General features: G+C 42.3%; 1 protein-coding gene across 1 annotated transcript; it reads left to right on the forward strand.

Annotated features, from left to right (window-relative positions):
* Positions 1–171: 171 nt before the first annotated feature.
* Positions 172–14299, forward strand: slc2a11b (solute carrier family 2 member 11b). Its single transcript, XM_061817501.1, has 12 exons — positions 172–276; positions 4258–4356; positions 4525–4685; positions 5893–6017; positions 6725–6854; positions 7632–7780; positions 7993–8186; positions 9176–9286; positions 11323–11424; positions 11527–11602; positions 11690–11817; positions 14051–14299. The coding sequence occupies exons 1-12, from the start codon at positions 235–237 to the stop codon at positions 14246–14248; spliced, it is 1515 nt and encodes a 504-aa protein (XP_061673485.1). The 5' UTR covers positions 172–234; the 3' UTR covers positions 14249–14299.
* The last annotated feature ends 923 nt before the right edge of the window (positions 14300–15222 follow it).

The following is a 15222-nucleotide window of genomic DNA, read 5'->3' on the forward strand; positions in this document are numbered from 1 at the left end:
GAAAAGTTTTGCAAAGCATCTGGTCTTGTATTGTTCCTTTTCTGGGTCAGAAATCCTGAGCCCAAATTGCAGCTTGAGGGGTTACTGAACCACTCCGCCCCCGCCGTCTCCGTGGAGCAGGGATCATATGCTGCACCTTGCGGCAGCATTCCATTACGCAAGGTTTCGGTCTGAAGCGGTACATTCATGATCTACGCTTAATTTAAAAATAGTTGCTCTTTTGGTGCTTTGACCATGGAGCTCAGTGAGGACTCGCCTGTTACATCAAACAAAAGGGTAAGTCAAAATTTCCAGATGGAGTTGCTGAATGATATTTAATTTGACGTATTTTAGACACGGTTTGCTGTTTTTAGAAGTAAAAGAATTGTAATTCACTTGACTGAAAGTTATTGATTTTTGTGGATCAGACACTTGTCCTTCCCGTGATCAGCTGACTGTAGCAATTCGTCGGGAAATATTCACCCTGCGTTCGTTTGGCAGTGATGGATTGGAAATTCCAAACGAGATCCGGTCTGTGAACAAAAATATGATATCTTTTCAAGTTGTGTGATAACAGAACGTAATAACTGCAGGCTCTGTGTTCATTTTTTTATTCAAGGAGTCGTCAATTTAACTCCTGGATGCGAAGCGCTCCAAAATGCTTTCGTAGAATTTTTTTAAGCAATTGAAAGGAATTTGATAGGATGAAGTTAAATACATATTTTGCGTGTTTGCGTGCAATTGGTTTTAAGGAGAGGTGACCTTCAAAATAAGTTGTATAAGCTAATTAGCTTTTAGCTAATAGCTAGCTAATTAACAAATAAGCTAATTAGGTAGGTCATCATGAAAAGCTATAATAAATAAAACATTTTTTAAAGAGTTGCTTTGATTAACTGGGAATTCTGTGGGAGATCCATCCATCTTTTTTGTGCTGCTGATCCTCACAAGGGTCGCAGGGAGTACTGGAGCCTGTCCCAGCTGTCAACGGGGAGGAGGCGGGGTACACTCTGAACTGGTTGCCTGCCAATCGCAGGGCACATGGAGACCAACAGTTGCACTCACACCTACGGGCAATTTAGAGTGTCCAATTAATGTTCCATGTTTTGGGGATGTGGGAGGAAACCGGAAAACCCGGAGAAAACCCAGGCAGGCACGGGGACAACATGCAAACTCCGCACAGGCGGGTCCGGGATCGAACCCGGGACCTCAGAACTGTGAATGCTTTACCAGCTGTTCCACCGTGACGCCCACGCTCCAAAATGTTTCTGTATAATTTTCAAGCGATTGAAAGGAATTTGCTAGGATGCAGTTGAATGCATATTTTGTGTGTGGGGGGTGTGGTGGGAGGGGGGCGGGTGGTTAATGTACATCCCAAATCACTTAAACCAAATAGTTTCTGCAAATTTTGTGTCAGGCAAAGACAAGAGGATCTGAAGATGTGTCCTTCAAAATAAGTGAAAAGCTAATTAGCTAATTATGTAGTTCATCATGTAAAACCATAATATAAATATTTTTTTCCAAAGAGTTGCTAAAAAAAAAATCATACAGGAAAAAAAAAAGTGTTTCCAGGACGTGGGAGTTTCCTTTGTCGGTGGTCTTCTTTAGGGATGGACTGGCGGGAGGAAAAGGTGGAGGGAGGGGGGCACCACACATTTGCCATCTGACAGCCATGTGAATTCTGCTCAATTCTGCTTCTGTATGATTTTGGAAGTTTTATTTTTTCAACAAAGGCTGAGATCAGATTTAAATTTAATTAATTAATTAATATTATTATTTTGATTTGTGTTATTATTGATTAATTTTGTATTTTTTTTACAATTAATTAATTTTATTTAAATTTACAGAATATTTCTTTATATTTCTATATATTTTCTTTATATTATGTTTCTTAATATTTCTTTCTCCTTAAGTAACAACGGATTGGACCACTCCTGACCAATTTTTTTTAGTCAGGTGTGAGTTCACTGCGGAAATACTTTTTACATTTTTTTTTTTACATTTACACCCAGTAAGATTCATCCAAAGCTGTTTTTTTTTTTTTTTTTTTAAATCTACATAATGTCATTAACTAAATTTGCAGCTATCGCTCACCCATTCAAATTCTGGCACATATTGGACTATCGCGTGACGGCGGCCGGGACGTTTCATCCAAGTTTGTTATGTACATCAAATACGAAAAGTCTTTCAAAATCATTTGTGCATGACTGTCATTAAATTGATAATAATTAAGGGTGACATAACCAAGAGACCCAAGAGGTCCAATTTTACCGGCACTCAAGCATTCCTAGACGTCCCAATTCTTGCGTTGCGTTTCGAAATATCTCAAGGTGAGCGCCACAAACTACAAATTCAGAGTCACAAAAAGAATCACTTTTTTACTCCTCAGGTCAATTCACATTTTGCATGATAGAATTTCTGAATCGGGCGGCACGGTGGCTCACCTGGTAAAGCGTTGGCCTCACGTTTCTGAGGAACCGGGTTCAATCCCGGACCCGCCTGTGTGGAGTTTGCATGTTCTCCCCGTGCCTGTGGGTTTCCTCCCACATCCCAAAAACATGCAACATTAATTGGACGCTCTAAATTGCCTGTAGGTGTGATTGTGAGTGGGGCTGTTCGTCTCCATGTGCCCTGCGATTGGCTGGCGACCAGTTTAGGGTGTACCCCGCCTCCTGTCAATTGACAGCTGGGATAGGCCCCAGCACTCCCCGCAACCCTCGTGAGGATAAGCGCCAAAAAAATGGATGGATGGATGGATGGATGGATATTAGAGTAAAACAAAAAGGTGTTGCAATCTGACTTTACTACTTGCATCAGGATTTTGGTTCGACTGTGTATGGCATTTGGGTAGAGCACAGGTGTCAATCTCGAGGCCCGGGGGCCAGATCCTGGCCCGCCGCATGATTTTATGTGGCCGGCAAAGGCAAATCATAAGAATCAACGTTCATGACTTTTGTTCAAATCTGTACCAAAATATCAACTTGTCATATCATATATGGAAGCCATGGTGGGTCTCACAGTTCTGAGGACCCGCATTCAATCCCGACCCCGCCTGTGTGGAGTTTGCATGTTCTCCCCGTGCCTGCGTTGGGTTTCCTCCGGGCACTCCGGTTTCCTCCCACATCCCAAAAACATGCAACATTAATTGGACACTCTAAATTGCCCCTAGGTGTGATTGTGAGTGGAGCTGTTCGTCTCCATGTGCCCTGCGATTGGCTGGCGACCGGTTCAGGGTGTACCCCGCCTCCTGCCCACTTTAAGCTGGGATAGGCTCCGGCACTCCCCGGAACCCTGGTGAGGATAAGCGGCAAAAGAAAATGGATGGATGGATGGAATTTCTGAATCAAAACTTGCAAATGCATATGTCAATGTTATAAATTTTACATTTTGTTGTCAAATACAATTAGTGACCGATGACTTTTATTCTGGATTTTAATGTATTATTTAGTTTTTGGCCTTCCTGGATGTCATTCTGGAATGATTATTATATGCCAGATTTTTCATTTTTTTAAATCAGAGGAAATGACACCGGTATGCAGTTTCCCAAAGGCTTTTATTCTGAAATGTTACATCAGTTCAGGATGAAACCTCGCGGGTGGTACCCTGGGATGGTCCAGTCCAAGTTGCGATACGTTGAGCGAAAATTAGGCCGATGAGGGGCAGTCAAAAGCGCACGTGGTTGGTTGTCAAACGTCGCTCATTCGGCCCAGCGGAGTACCGGAGCTAATCTTTCCGAGGAAATCCATCCACATTTCATGGCCTCGTGCGGGACATCTTCATCAAGCGGGAAGATATGTTGGATCGTTCCGTTGCGCTCGCATTTCACGCACAAGAGAACTTTGTGTTGTTGCAGGATAAAAGCGGCCCCTTGTTAGATTCAAACTCCGCATGAGGAGGGACGCTTGCGGCGGGAGCGCGGTTGATACTTTTGGATATTGCTTTTTTTTATTTTTATTTGGATACTGCCACGAAAATGAACGATCAAAACTGGGAAAATAACTCTGAATATACCCCTTTGTTAATTAAAGAGGCTGGAGAAACAAAGGTATGTGAAATATTTTGTTCCGGTATTCGAGAGTTTGCATTTTAATGCTTAACTCTGAGGAAAAAAAAAAACATATATACGCTATTCCAGTGTTATGAGAATCAATAGGGGGAATAGTTAATATTATGACAAAAAACACAGTTGAAAAAATATTCTAATAATTGTGAGCCTGTTTTTTTTTTTTTTTAAATTTGACATCTTAGTCTTCTCTCGGGTTTCTGCCCTTTCTCTGACAGGTCCCAAACAAAATCCTTCTCCTGGCTACGTTTGCCGCTTCCATCGGTGGGACCTTCCAGTACGGCTACAACGTCTCCGTCATCAGCGCACCCACCGAGGTAACCCTGCTGTAGTATTATTATTATATAACAATAATTACATTTTCACATTTTTTTTGGGGGGGATGAGGGTTTTTATCCGCATCACCTGGCTGCAACATTCATAATGAGGATGGATGTTTTTTTTTTTTTTTTAAATTTCATTTTTTTGTGCCTGGTGTTTTGTAGTATGTGGAAAGTTTCATCAACCAAACATGGACGGAGCGGTACCAAATCGACATCTCACCCAATGTTCTCACGTTAATGTGGTCCACTATTGTGTCCGTATTTACCCTTGGAGGACTCATTGGGGCTTCCGTTGGAGGAACACTGGCCATAAAGTTGGGAAGGTATGTTGTTGTTGTTTTTTTTTCTTTGTTTATTTACTTTTTTGGGGGTTGGGGGGGTTGTTGTTGCTTTTTTAAAAATGTTTACATTCACTCATTTATGTGTACCCTCAACTTGATCCCTCCGTACAATGGATCCAACTCCAGAGTCGGATAAATATTTCCACCTTTACCAGGTGAATAATGTTAACTTTTGTTTTTTTTGCGTGATTGGCAGCACGGTGGAGCAGCTGGTAAAGCGTTGGCCTCACAGTTCTGAGGACCCGGGTTCAATCCCGGACCCGCCTGTGTGGAGTTTGCATGTTCTCCCCGTGCTTGTGTTGGGTTTCCTGCGGGCACTCCGGTTTTCCTCCCACATCCTGAAAACAAGCAACATTAATTGAAGTTGATATCCATGACTTGCCCTTGCGGGCCACATAAAATCGTGCAGCGGGCCAAATCTGGCCCCTGGGCCTTGAGTTTGAAATCTGTGCTCTAAATTGAGCGGCTTGAGAGTGCGGCTGTTTGTCTCCATCTGCCCTGTGATTGGTTGGCAACCAGTTCACGGTGTACCCCGCCTCCTCCTCGTTGACAGCTGGGATAGGCTCCAGCAGTCCCCCCGACCCTCGTGAGGATAAGTGGCGAAGAAAATGGATGGATGGATGTTTCATAATTGCTCCCATCATTAGATGTATGAACAGCATATTAGGGCCACTATGGAAGTAAATATGTAATATGTATATGTATAACCCTAACCCTATGAAATAGAGCTCACAACAGAACGTCCATGTTTACGTAAATCCTCTTAATTCCTGCTACGGTAGCTTTCCGTTTTCAGATTTTGCTAGCGCCGACGGATTTGGACCTTCACACAGCTCACAGCAATTGTGACTGCAAAAAAAACAAGTTCCCACGTAGCTGCAGATGAGTCCAATCGTAATCAGGCTTCCTGCGGCTCATCAGTGGAATTTCACTTATCTGGAGGGGGGAAAAAAATGATGTGAACGGGGTAAAAAAAAAAAAAAAACCTCCAGTTTTAGAATCACATGCCAATTTTACTTTGAATCAGGATCAAAATCTGACTCAGTAGAATTAAAAAAATAAAAAATTGCATATGGTTTCACGGTCATAACAGCCCTCCGAGGGAAACCACAATTATGATTTGACCTATTTGTCGGCCATTTTTAGGCTAATTATGTCGTGTAAGGTCAAATGTCTGTGTTGTTTACAGGAAAGGGTCGTTGTTAGTCAATAATTTGCTCGCCATAGCGGCTGCCTTGCTGATGGGTTTGAGTCACCCGACCGGAACATTTGAACTCCTCATCGTCGGACGTCTTCTCATTGGATTAAATTCTGGTACGGTAAACTGTACTCACTTACTGTAGTTGGAAATCAATGTTCCCTCTAAGCTGCGCAACTGCGCATTTGCGCACTTGTCGCACGCTCTCAGCACACATGTAAAACCGATCCAGCGCAGTGAACCACAGTCTGTGATGTCTTTTTTTTTTTTTTTTTAAACACGGTTCTAACAACCAGCTGCTGCTCGGCCACTCTGGGCTACACATTCTACTTCCTAGTTTACCTGACACCACCCCCTCCGCTCTTAAAGGGGTACACTCATAAACTCTGCCCACCACCGGTGCTTTAGTAAGCAACACATTCTGGGCAACGTGAACCAAGAAGAAGAGATGGGGATATCATTGTGGGTTTAAAATAAAAAATGAAACAAAGTTGGAAGCGATCGTTCAAATTCATAGTTCATAGCTTGGTTTGGTTATCAAGGTATTTTTTTGTTTGTTGACATTTTCATTGTGAGTTTGCAAAAACACAAAATTGCTCTTAAAAATGTTCTGATGGGAATGTAAATGCTGTAATCTGAATCTGTTAATGACGCTGATCCGACCACAGTTCATACGTCCGATGTTGCTCACAGTGGTTAAAGGGGGGGCTCACGGGCTTAGTGTGTTTGCTAAGACGCGTCAAAAAATTAGAGGGAACATTGGTCGGAATGCAAACAAATGATTTTTATATGAAAATTTTATCCGTGACTTTTATTTTCACAGGTATCGGTCTTTGCGTCCAACCTTTGTACTTGGTGGAAATTGCTCCAACATCCGTCCGCGGCCTGATGGGAATGGGAACGTCTTTTTTTCTGACTGTTGGGATCTTCATCGGACAAGTGATGGGCCTCAAGTACAACATTTTGATTCAATTTTTTCTCTTCATTTTGAGTGGAATATATTTAATATGTCTTTTAAAAAGCGCGTGAGAATACAGGGGTGCCTTGAGATAAGAGTTTTCTCTAGGTGGTTTTTGTCCCCACGTTTGTATCTATAAACGCTAGGATCTCAAATCATCTCTCCCCATTAAAATGAGTGTAAATACCATCAGTCTTTCCAGCGTCCCAAAAAAAAATACATTAGTAATGTTTTTAATTGGAAAAATAACACTGTAAAATTGTCCTTAACAAAAAAACTCATTAATAATGATAATTATTATCATCTTTCTTCATCTGTTAGTCCAGCATCGGTTTTCACACATGGGTAGCTTCAGGCGTTATAATTACACGACACTGACGCTATTCATTAGCCCGTCTATGGCGTCTCCTTTTAAGTGTTCGCGTCAAGCTAGCAGACTGTCAGGAAAGTTATGTGGTTGCTGTAAATCCACAAAATGTACTGTAATATTTTTTGTTTGATATTTACTTTGACAGTAAACCTCAACTGGTAGTGGAAATAAAACCCTTGTTTGTTTTGTTTACGCTATTTTTGAAATATTTACTCATTACGAATTCAGGGGGATGAGTTCACAGCCACCCCACAGCACTCATAATTCAAATATTGGCTTGCAATTCAAAGCAAAAAAAACAATGAATTGAGCCAACTAATAGCTCGTATCTCAAGGCACCGCTTTGTGTGTGATGTAGTGATGCAAGAAGGTTGTGGCTCCAACATTTGTGTGATTGAACAGAGAGCTGCTGGGTAAAGAAGAGTACTGGCCCGTTCTGCTCAGCACCACGTGCATCCCGGCGCTCATCCAGCTCCTGATGCTGCCCTGGTTCCCGGAGAGTCCCCGTTTCCTGCTCATCGACAGAGGAGATTATGAGGGGTGCAAAAAAGGTGAACGGGACACTACAGACGCTCTGTTCGGTTCTCTCTTTGTCCTTCAAAGTTCTTATCTAGTATACATTCCTCTGGTTTGAAAGATTAGATTTAGACCTGGGGCGGCAGAGAGATGTTGTTTCCCGATCATGTGATTTGATGCAATGAGGCTTTTGTTGCAAACGATGCGGTCGGTTAGCCTTCGCCGCATCATCTGCTTGCATGCGCAGCGCTCAGGCAGCTCCACGGGGCGGCCGATTGTGATCGTGAAATGGAGGACATGGTGAAGGAGAAGAACAACCAGGACCAGGAAAGCTTCAAGGCTAAGACGCCGTGGGAGGTGATCGCCGACCGCAGCGTACGCTGGCAGCTTCTCACCATCGTGCTCCTGAATTCTGCTCAGCAGCTGAACGGAATCAACGCGGTACGTAACGGACTGCCTCTTTCACAACTCTGGGCCCGCTCCGAAATGGCCCGCAGACTTCGGACTGAGAATTAGATCTTCACTTAGCTGATGTATCCCTGAATGATGAGAGTCACTGATAATGTAGTGGTACACACTCCTTCCTTGGGTGCGGGCAGCGTGGGATCGATTCCCGCTCAATGTTGGTGTCGATATCGACAGGCGACCAGTTCAGGGTGTAGTCCGCCTTTTGTCCGAAGCTAGCGTTGGGCTCACAGATCTGAGGTCCCGGGTTCAATCCCGGACCCGTCCGTGTGGAGTTTGCATGTTCTCCCCGTGCCTTTGTGGGTTTTCTCCGGGCACTCCAGTTTCCTCCCACATCCCAAAAACATGCAACATTAATTGGACAATCTAAATCAGGGGTGTCAAACTAATTTTTCTCGCGGGCCACGTTGTAGTTACGATTCCCTCAGAGGGCAGTTCTGCCTTTGGATCCATGAAAATCTTTCGCCTCATCATATTTACACATGAAATTTACTAGTTTTGGAATCAGAAATCAAGCACAACGGGTTTTTTAACTATCGTTCACGTTTGGTAACACAAAATGTTTGCAACATCTCAATTTATCACTTATGACAATTTCAAATTTTGTTACAGATTATCACAAAAATCATGGAAGTTGATACACATGACTTGCCCTCATGGGCCTCATTAAGATCTGGCCCCGGGCCTTGAGTTTGACACCTGTGCTCTAAATTGACCCTAGGTGTGATTGTGAGTGCGGCTGTTTGTCTCTGTGTACCCTGCGATTGGCTGACAACCAGTTCAGGGTCTGCCCCGCCTCCTGCCCGTTGACAGCTGGGATAGGCTCCAGCACTCCCCGCGACCCTTGTGAGGATAAGCGGCTAGGAAAATGGATGGATGGATCCCTGAATGAAGGTCCATTTGAGGTTTTCAACTGTGGACTGTGGACTTGAACTGTGTTCAATGGAATCTGTTTTTTGTTGCAGATTTACTTCTATGCAGGTTACGTCTTTACGCAAGCGGGAATTCCCAGCGAGAGGATACCATATGCAGCAGTCGGCACCGGTGCCTGTGAATGCATCACTGCTTTGACCTGTGTAAATACCGTAATTCCCGGCATAGAGGGCGCACCCGGTTATAAGCCTCACCCAGTACATTTGTAAAGGAAATACCATTTGGTACATACTTACGCCGCAGCTGTGTAAAAGCCGCACGTGCCCACATTGAAACCCACATTGAAACACGAGATATTTACAGAGTTTAACGCTAGCGCCACGCTAACGCTACTGTCACGCAAACAGGGCCGGTAAAAAAAAACATACCAGTAAAAATCACAGTAACAAGCTAGCGCAGCGCTAACAGGGCTGGACCGGTAAAAGTCACTTCCTCGGCACATATATTCCACCGGTCTCACTCTTTGCTTTTCCGCTCGAGTGCCCCCTTCCGGCCGCGAGAAAAAAATGCACAAATTAATCGCATCACCGCGTAAACCGCAGGGTTGAAAGCGTGTGAAAAAAAGTCGCCGTTTATAGGTCGGAAATTACGGTATTTTCTTCTCCGTAGTTCCAGGTCTAATGCGCCGGCACGGAAGACGAGCAGTTAGCGCATCCGCGTCACGGTTCCGAGGTCGGGGGTTCAAATCCGGCCGACGAAGCTTCCGTTGCCATGGCAAACAATATCGTCTACTATGGTGCTCTCTATTTTTGGTGGACACCACTCGTGGCCTTAGCATTAACGTTAACGCTAAGGGTGTTGTTCGGTCTTGTGCATAATATTTGACATGACTCCATAACAGACCCATTCATTCATTCAGTATATTGATAACTAATTCAGCTTGTGACCTAAGGATGAAGTTTATTATCATTATTATTATTATTACTTAAAAGACTGACAGAGAATTATGACTGAACGAAACACTCGAAGGCAAAATGTTGGCTTTTGGCCTTTCTGCCGCATGCCTCTTGAAAGCGATTAGTCACAGCGAGTCACAAGGCATCGTTTCGGCACTCGCTCTAATATCCGGCTTAATCGCAGTTACTGTGGAGAAGCTGCGCGACAACCATTTCAAAGTCATATTTTGATATTATTGACTCAAAAACAAATATTGCTTATGTTAAAAAAGTAAGCTTCTAAGCATTTTCTCCGGTAACACCATTTTCACAATTCATTGATTCATTTCATCAATTCACTCTTAGCCTTTTTTTTTTTCAAGTGTGAGTACTTTGTAGTATTCTAACGATTCTATGAAATTTGTTTCATTTATCATGACCAAGTGAACCAGTCTGGACGTTAACGGGATTTTAAAAGTCTGGTTCCCTTCTACCGGCAAAAATACATAAATAAATGTTAAAACTGTGCATAATGTTACAGTGGATTAAACTTTTTTTTTAATTAAGCTACATTCTATTTGTGAATAAGAGTTCAGTTGAATTTTACTTTTATATACAAAACATTCCATTGAGGGGGAAAAAAAAAACAATTTTTGATAAACACTTGACCCTACTAGTCTACTGTCTTTTAATGATGGGCATTATTGTGGTGCACAAGTACTTTTTAGTTGGTACTTCATGTAAAAGGTATGATAATCACGAGTAAAAAAATAAAAAAAAAAGATTAATGACGTCATCTCATTTTGCTCTTCTTATTAGCCATTAAAGTGTAAAAAGAAGTAAACAAATCAGAATGGTAAAACATCTGACATGTCAATTTAAACTGCTTTAAATGTTACTTCACCTCAAGAATTCCAGTATACATAACAGGTATTCTTCTTCCTGTTCACGCATTCTTCTCTGCGACCGGACCGGCTCATCTGACGCGAGCCGAATTCCTCAGTTACACCGCCTTCGTTTTTTTTTTTTTTTTTTTTTTTTCCTCCTAGTTGGACTAATACGGACTTAAAATGGAAGCACTGATATCCATCGGAGAGCGAACGTAACTTTTGATTCAACGTCATTAACTAGCGTCAGCACTGACGTGGGCGGTAAAAAAATGAATTGTATCACCAAAATACGGCCCTGTAGTACAGTGGAACGACACGGATATGAGTAGTAGCACGAAAGGTCAGCGAGAGACTGCGATTAAAACCCTTTCCCGACGGGTTTTCCGGCTTGTCATGTGCTTGCGTGTCTCGCAGGGTTTGCTCATCGAGCATCTGGGACGGAAAGTGCTCATTACCGGAGGCTACACGCTCATGAGCGTCTGCTGCATTTTGTTCACTCTGACCATGACCTTTCAGGTACTGAACCGCACGTTGTAAATAAAATATATCGTACAGTATTTGTGTCATGGCGCTTTCACTCCTGTATGTGACCTCCATGACTTCTTTTATACCCCTCAGAACGTCAGTCCAGTTTTTCCCTACCTCAGCATGGTGTGCGTGTTTGCCTTTATTCTGAGTTTTGGATTAGGCCCAGGTATGAAATTGTATTTTTGTCAGTTCCGTCCTTGCCAGAAGATGTTCATAGTTTTTTTCCCTCATTTTTCTTCTTTTTTTCCCTAAGGTGGCGTGACTAATATCTTGACAATGGAACTGTTCACGCAAAACGCACGTCCTGCGGCCTACATGATCGCCGGCTCCATAAACTGGATTAGCTTCTTCTTTATTAGCATGGTGTTCCCTTTTATTGTGGTAAGTCGCCAACATGCTGTTGTTGTACTACATTGGAACCCCCGAGGTTAAGCAAAATATCGGATCTGTTCGGATTTCTTTCAAAACCATCGTAGACGCGGCAATGTTTTCGACTGAGGTCCCACACCTTCCGGTTTAGAACGCGGGCGCCATTTTGGTGGGGTGAATTCGAGTAAACAAACCGTAATTAAGAAGGAATTATTTCAAAAACAATATATGTAAGCCTCACCCAGTACATTTGTAAAGGAATTACCATTTCATACATACATACGCCGCAGCTGTGTAAAATCCACAGGTGCCCACATCTAAACCCACATTGAAACACGAGATATTTACAAAGAAAGTTTAACGCTAACGCTAGCGCCCCGCTAACAGGACCGGTTAAAAAAAAGAAAAACATACCGGTAAGTATCACCGAGACACGGCAGTAACACGCTAGCGCAGCCAGTCCGGTAAAACTCACTTCCTTGCTCTTACCTTTTCCGCTCAAGTGGCCCCATGCGGCCGTTAGAAAAAATGGACAAATTAGCCTCATCACCGCATAAACCGCAGGGTTGAAAGCGTGTGAAAAAAGTCGCGGCTTACAGGCCGGAAATTGCGGTATTTTCTTCTCCATAGTTTCAGGTCTAATGCGTGGGCACGGTTAGTGCATCCAGGAATCATTTCAGAAAGGCGTATTAACGGGGGCGCACTGCTACGTAATCGGTTGCTCAAACGAAAGTGGCCGTTGTAAAGCATCTTTCTTTCGACTGCCAGCTGTGATCAAGAACCAGTGCGAGAAAACAGAGCAGTTAGCAACCGAACGGCGACAACCGCGGCTGAGCCGATCTAGCAGCCAAGCACAATACTCGAGTGTGAATGCAATGGATGTCTCCCAAAATCTGTATTTTCTGTTTTATTATCATAAGTTTGCAAAAACGAGTTACCGCACCGCTAGCTGTTTCGTGAGTTGAGTTAAAAATGTAGCCGTGGAAGTGGGGAAAGGGGTGCGAACTCCACTTGGGACTCGTCCCGGTCGAACCTCTCTCTCTTTTCTCTCTCCCTCTCGGTAACAAAAATGTAAATAATAATCTACACCTCTTTCGTTGGTATAATCCACATAATTTAACACAACGCTGACTGTAATCACGCGGTACATATTTAAATTGCATTGTGTGGTACACTAACCTTGGCAGAATGCTTCCACTGGATACCGCCGCATGACGAACTTCGCCAGTGATGAATTGGTTGTAGGCCTCCAGACCTTTTTAATTCTTTAGTCGGTCCACGGTATAAGCGCTTGTCGAGAAGAGGAGATAGTTGACGATGTCTGGATAGGTTATCGACGCCCACATTTGTGTGCTCCATTTGTGTTTCTCCAAGGCATATGGGTCGATATTGTCGATCAAAGCGCACTTCTTGTCGTAACGGTTTCTTGAAACAACATCTAGTGAGCCCCGATAACCTTCCAAAGTCTTTTTAGCCGTCAGGCGTCACTTTTAACAGTCGTACGAACATTTGTGTAACTCCGGTCTGTATGCAAAAGCCACAGAGTGAACGGCGCGTCAGTAGCATGAACCCATCCAACATGGCCGCGTGCCCCGAATGTTGTCACGTGGTTGAAAACAGTCAATAATCTGTACTATGGCAATTGTTCATTAAAAAATGACTGAATACAGACACGGTACAGATACATTTGAATTTTCGTACGTGTCTAATAAGTGTAAAAAGACTCGTAAAGCATAAAAACAAAAGAAGAGTAACGTGTTTTAATTGTCAATGGACCTTTTGCTTGGCCAATTCTTGTTCCGGCCTCAAAAAATGTTTTTCAACAATTCTAATTTGAGTACTCGGATGTCATGTTGGTATCGGAGCTCAAAGACGAGAAATATATGTTGAAATAATATTATTTTCCATGGAAATGGGAGCACGCTGATGGAGGGCAATAACAGAGTGGATACATTTTTTTCACTAGTGTTAGCAAATTGTGAGCACATGGTGGAGCTTCACTTAGCAACATTATTAAGTTAGCACTGCTCTATATAACAAACATTTCGAATTTCAAAGTTTTTGTTACGTAGTTGTTACGTTTGTTATGTAGTGTATTGAAGAAATGGTGCCAGCCAATAACTGGATTAATAAATCTGGGTTTTACTACCACAAAGATTATTTTAGAGCTATGCGACTGTGCTCTTATTTTGCTGAATTGCTCGTGATGTAACGTTTGAAAATGAATCTCGTATTGTTTCCACAGATCGGACTGAACCAGTACTGTTTCCTGGTTTTTATGTCCATCTGCACCCTGGTAGCACTTTACATATTCTTCGTCATTCCTGAAACCAAGAACAAGACCTTTCTGGAAATCCAGAATGAGTTTAAAAGGGGGAAAGAAAAAAAGAAGGGCCAAACCACTGATGGCTCCGGTATGACGCTGTTGGCAACTTCCATGTAATTTTTATGTACTGTACCTCATTACCCTCAAGTGAAGAACCTTTTTTTTTTTATTATTTCTTACGATGGTGCCTTGTTTGTATTGTTATATAAAATTCAACTTTTTGTTACTGAAATATATTCTCGTTTACTGCAGCTTTTAAGAAGTGGACAGAGATTTGCCAATAAAGTTCTCCTTTTCAAAACGCATCAAAACTGGCAAGAGATCATTGAGTTGTTGTTTTTTTCGTGCTGAATTTAGGAAAACAAAATAGGACCCTGCTTACGAATGCATCTTCAATTTATATGAAGGAAACAAAAATCATTCTACACATGTGGAAGAGTGGAGCAACTGGAGTGAAACCTGGGACTGAAGTTTGGCGAAAGATATTACAGTTTCTAAGAGGTCCATAAATTAAAAAAAAAAAAAGATACAGCGGACACTTTATTACGTTGTGAGGTGAAATTAGGTTACATTTGAATATTGCTTGCAGTTTGGAATCAGCAGCATGCCTGGCCTTATCTCCTGCAATCTGCAATATTTGTTGTATTCAATTCTATTATTTTAAAATTGGACATTTAAAATGTCTTTATTCGTGTGTTTTAATTATTTCTTCGATCATGTCATTAAATAGTGGATTTATGACTATATTCTAAATCAGTGATTGCCAAACAGTGTGCCGGGGTACATTAGTGTGCCGTGAGTGCTCTTCAGGTGTCCAATTTTATGTAATTGCTAAAAAAAAAAACAATTATTCCAAGAAATAATGTATCTTTATTCATCTATTGATGTCAGTAAGGCACACTGACAGACAGAACAAAAAAATCCTCTTCTATTAGATAGCAGGAAGTACATACAGTAATTAATCGATCCATTTTTGGTGACATTTCTTTTTGTTGGTGTGCCGTGGGATTTTTCAATTGTAAAATATGTGCCTTGGCTCTAGAAAGGTTGGAAATCACTGTTCTAAATAATGAAATGGAACTCTTAGTCAG

The sequence above is a fragment of the Syngnathoides biaculeatus genome, chromosome 4 (assembly GCF_019802595.1).
Source record: "Syngnathoides biaculeatus isolate LvHL_M chromosome 4, ASM1980259v1, whole genome shotgun sequence".
Lineage (NCBI taxonomy): Eukaryota > Metazoa > Chordata > Actinopteri > Syngnathiformes > Syngnathidae > Syngnathoides > Syngnathoides biaculeatus.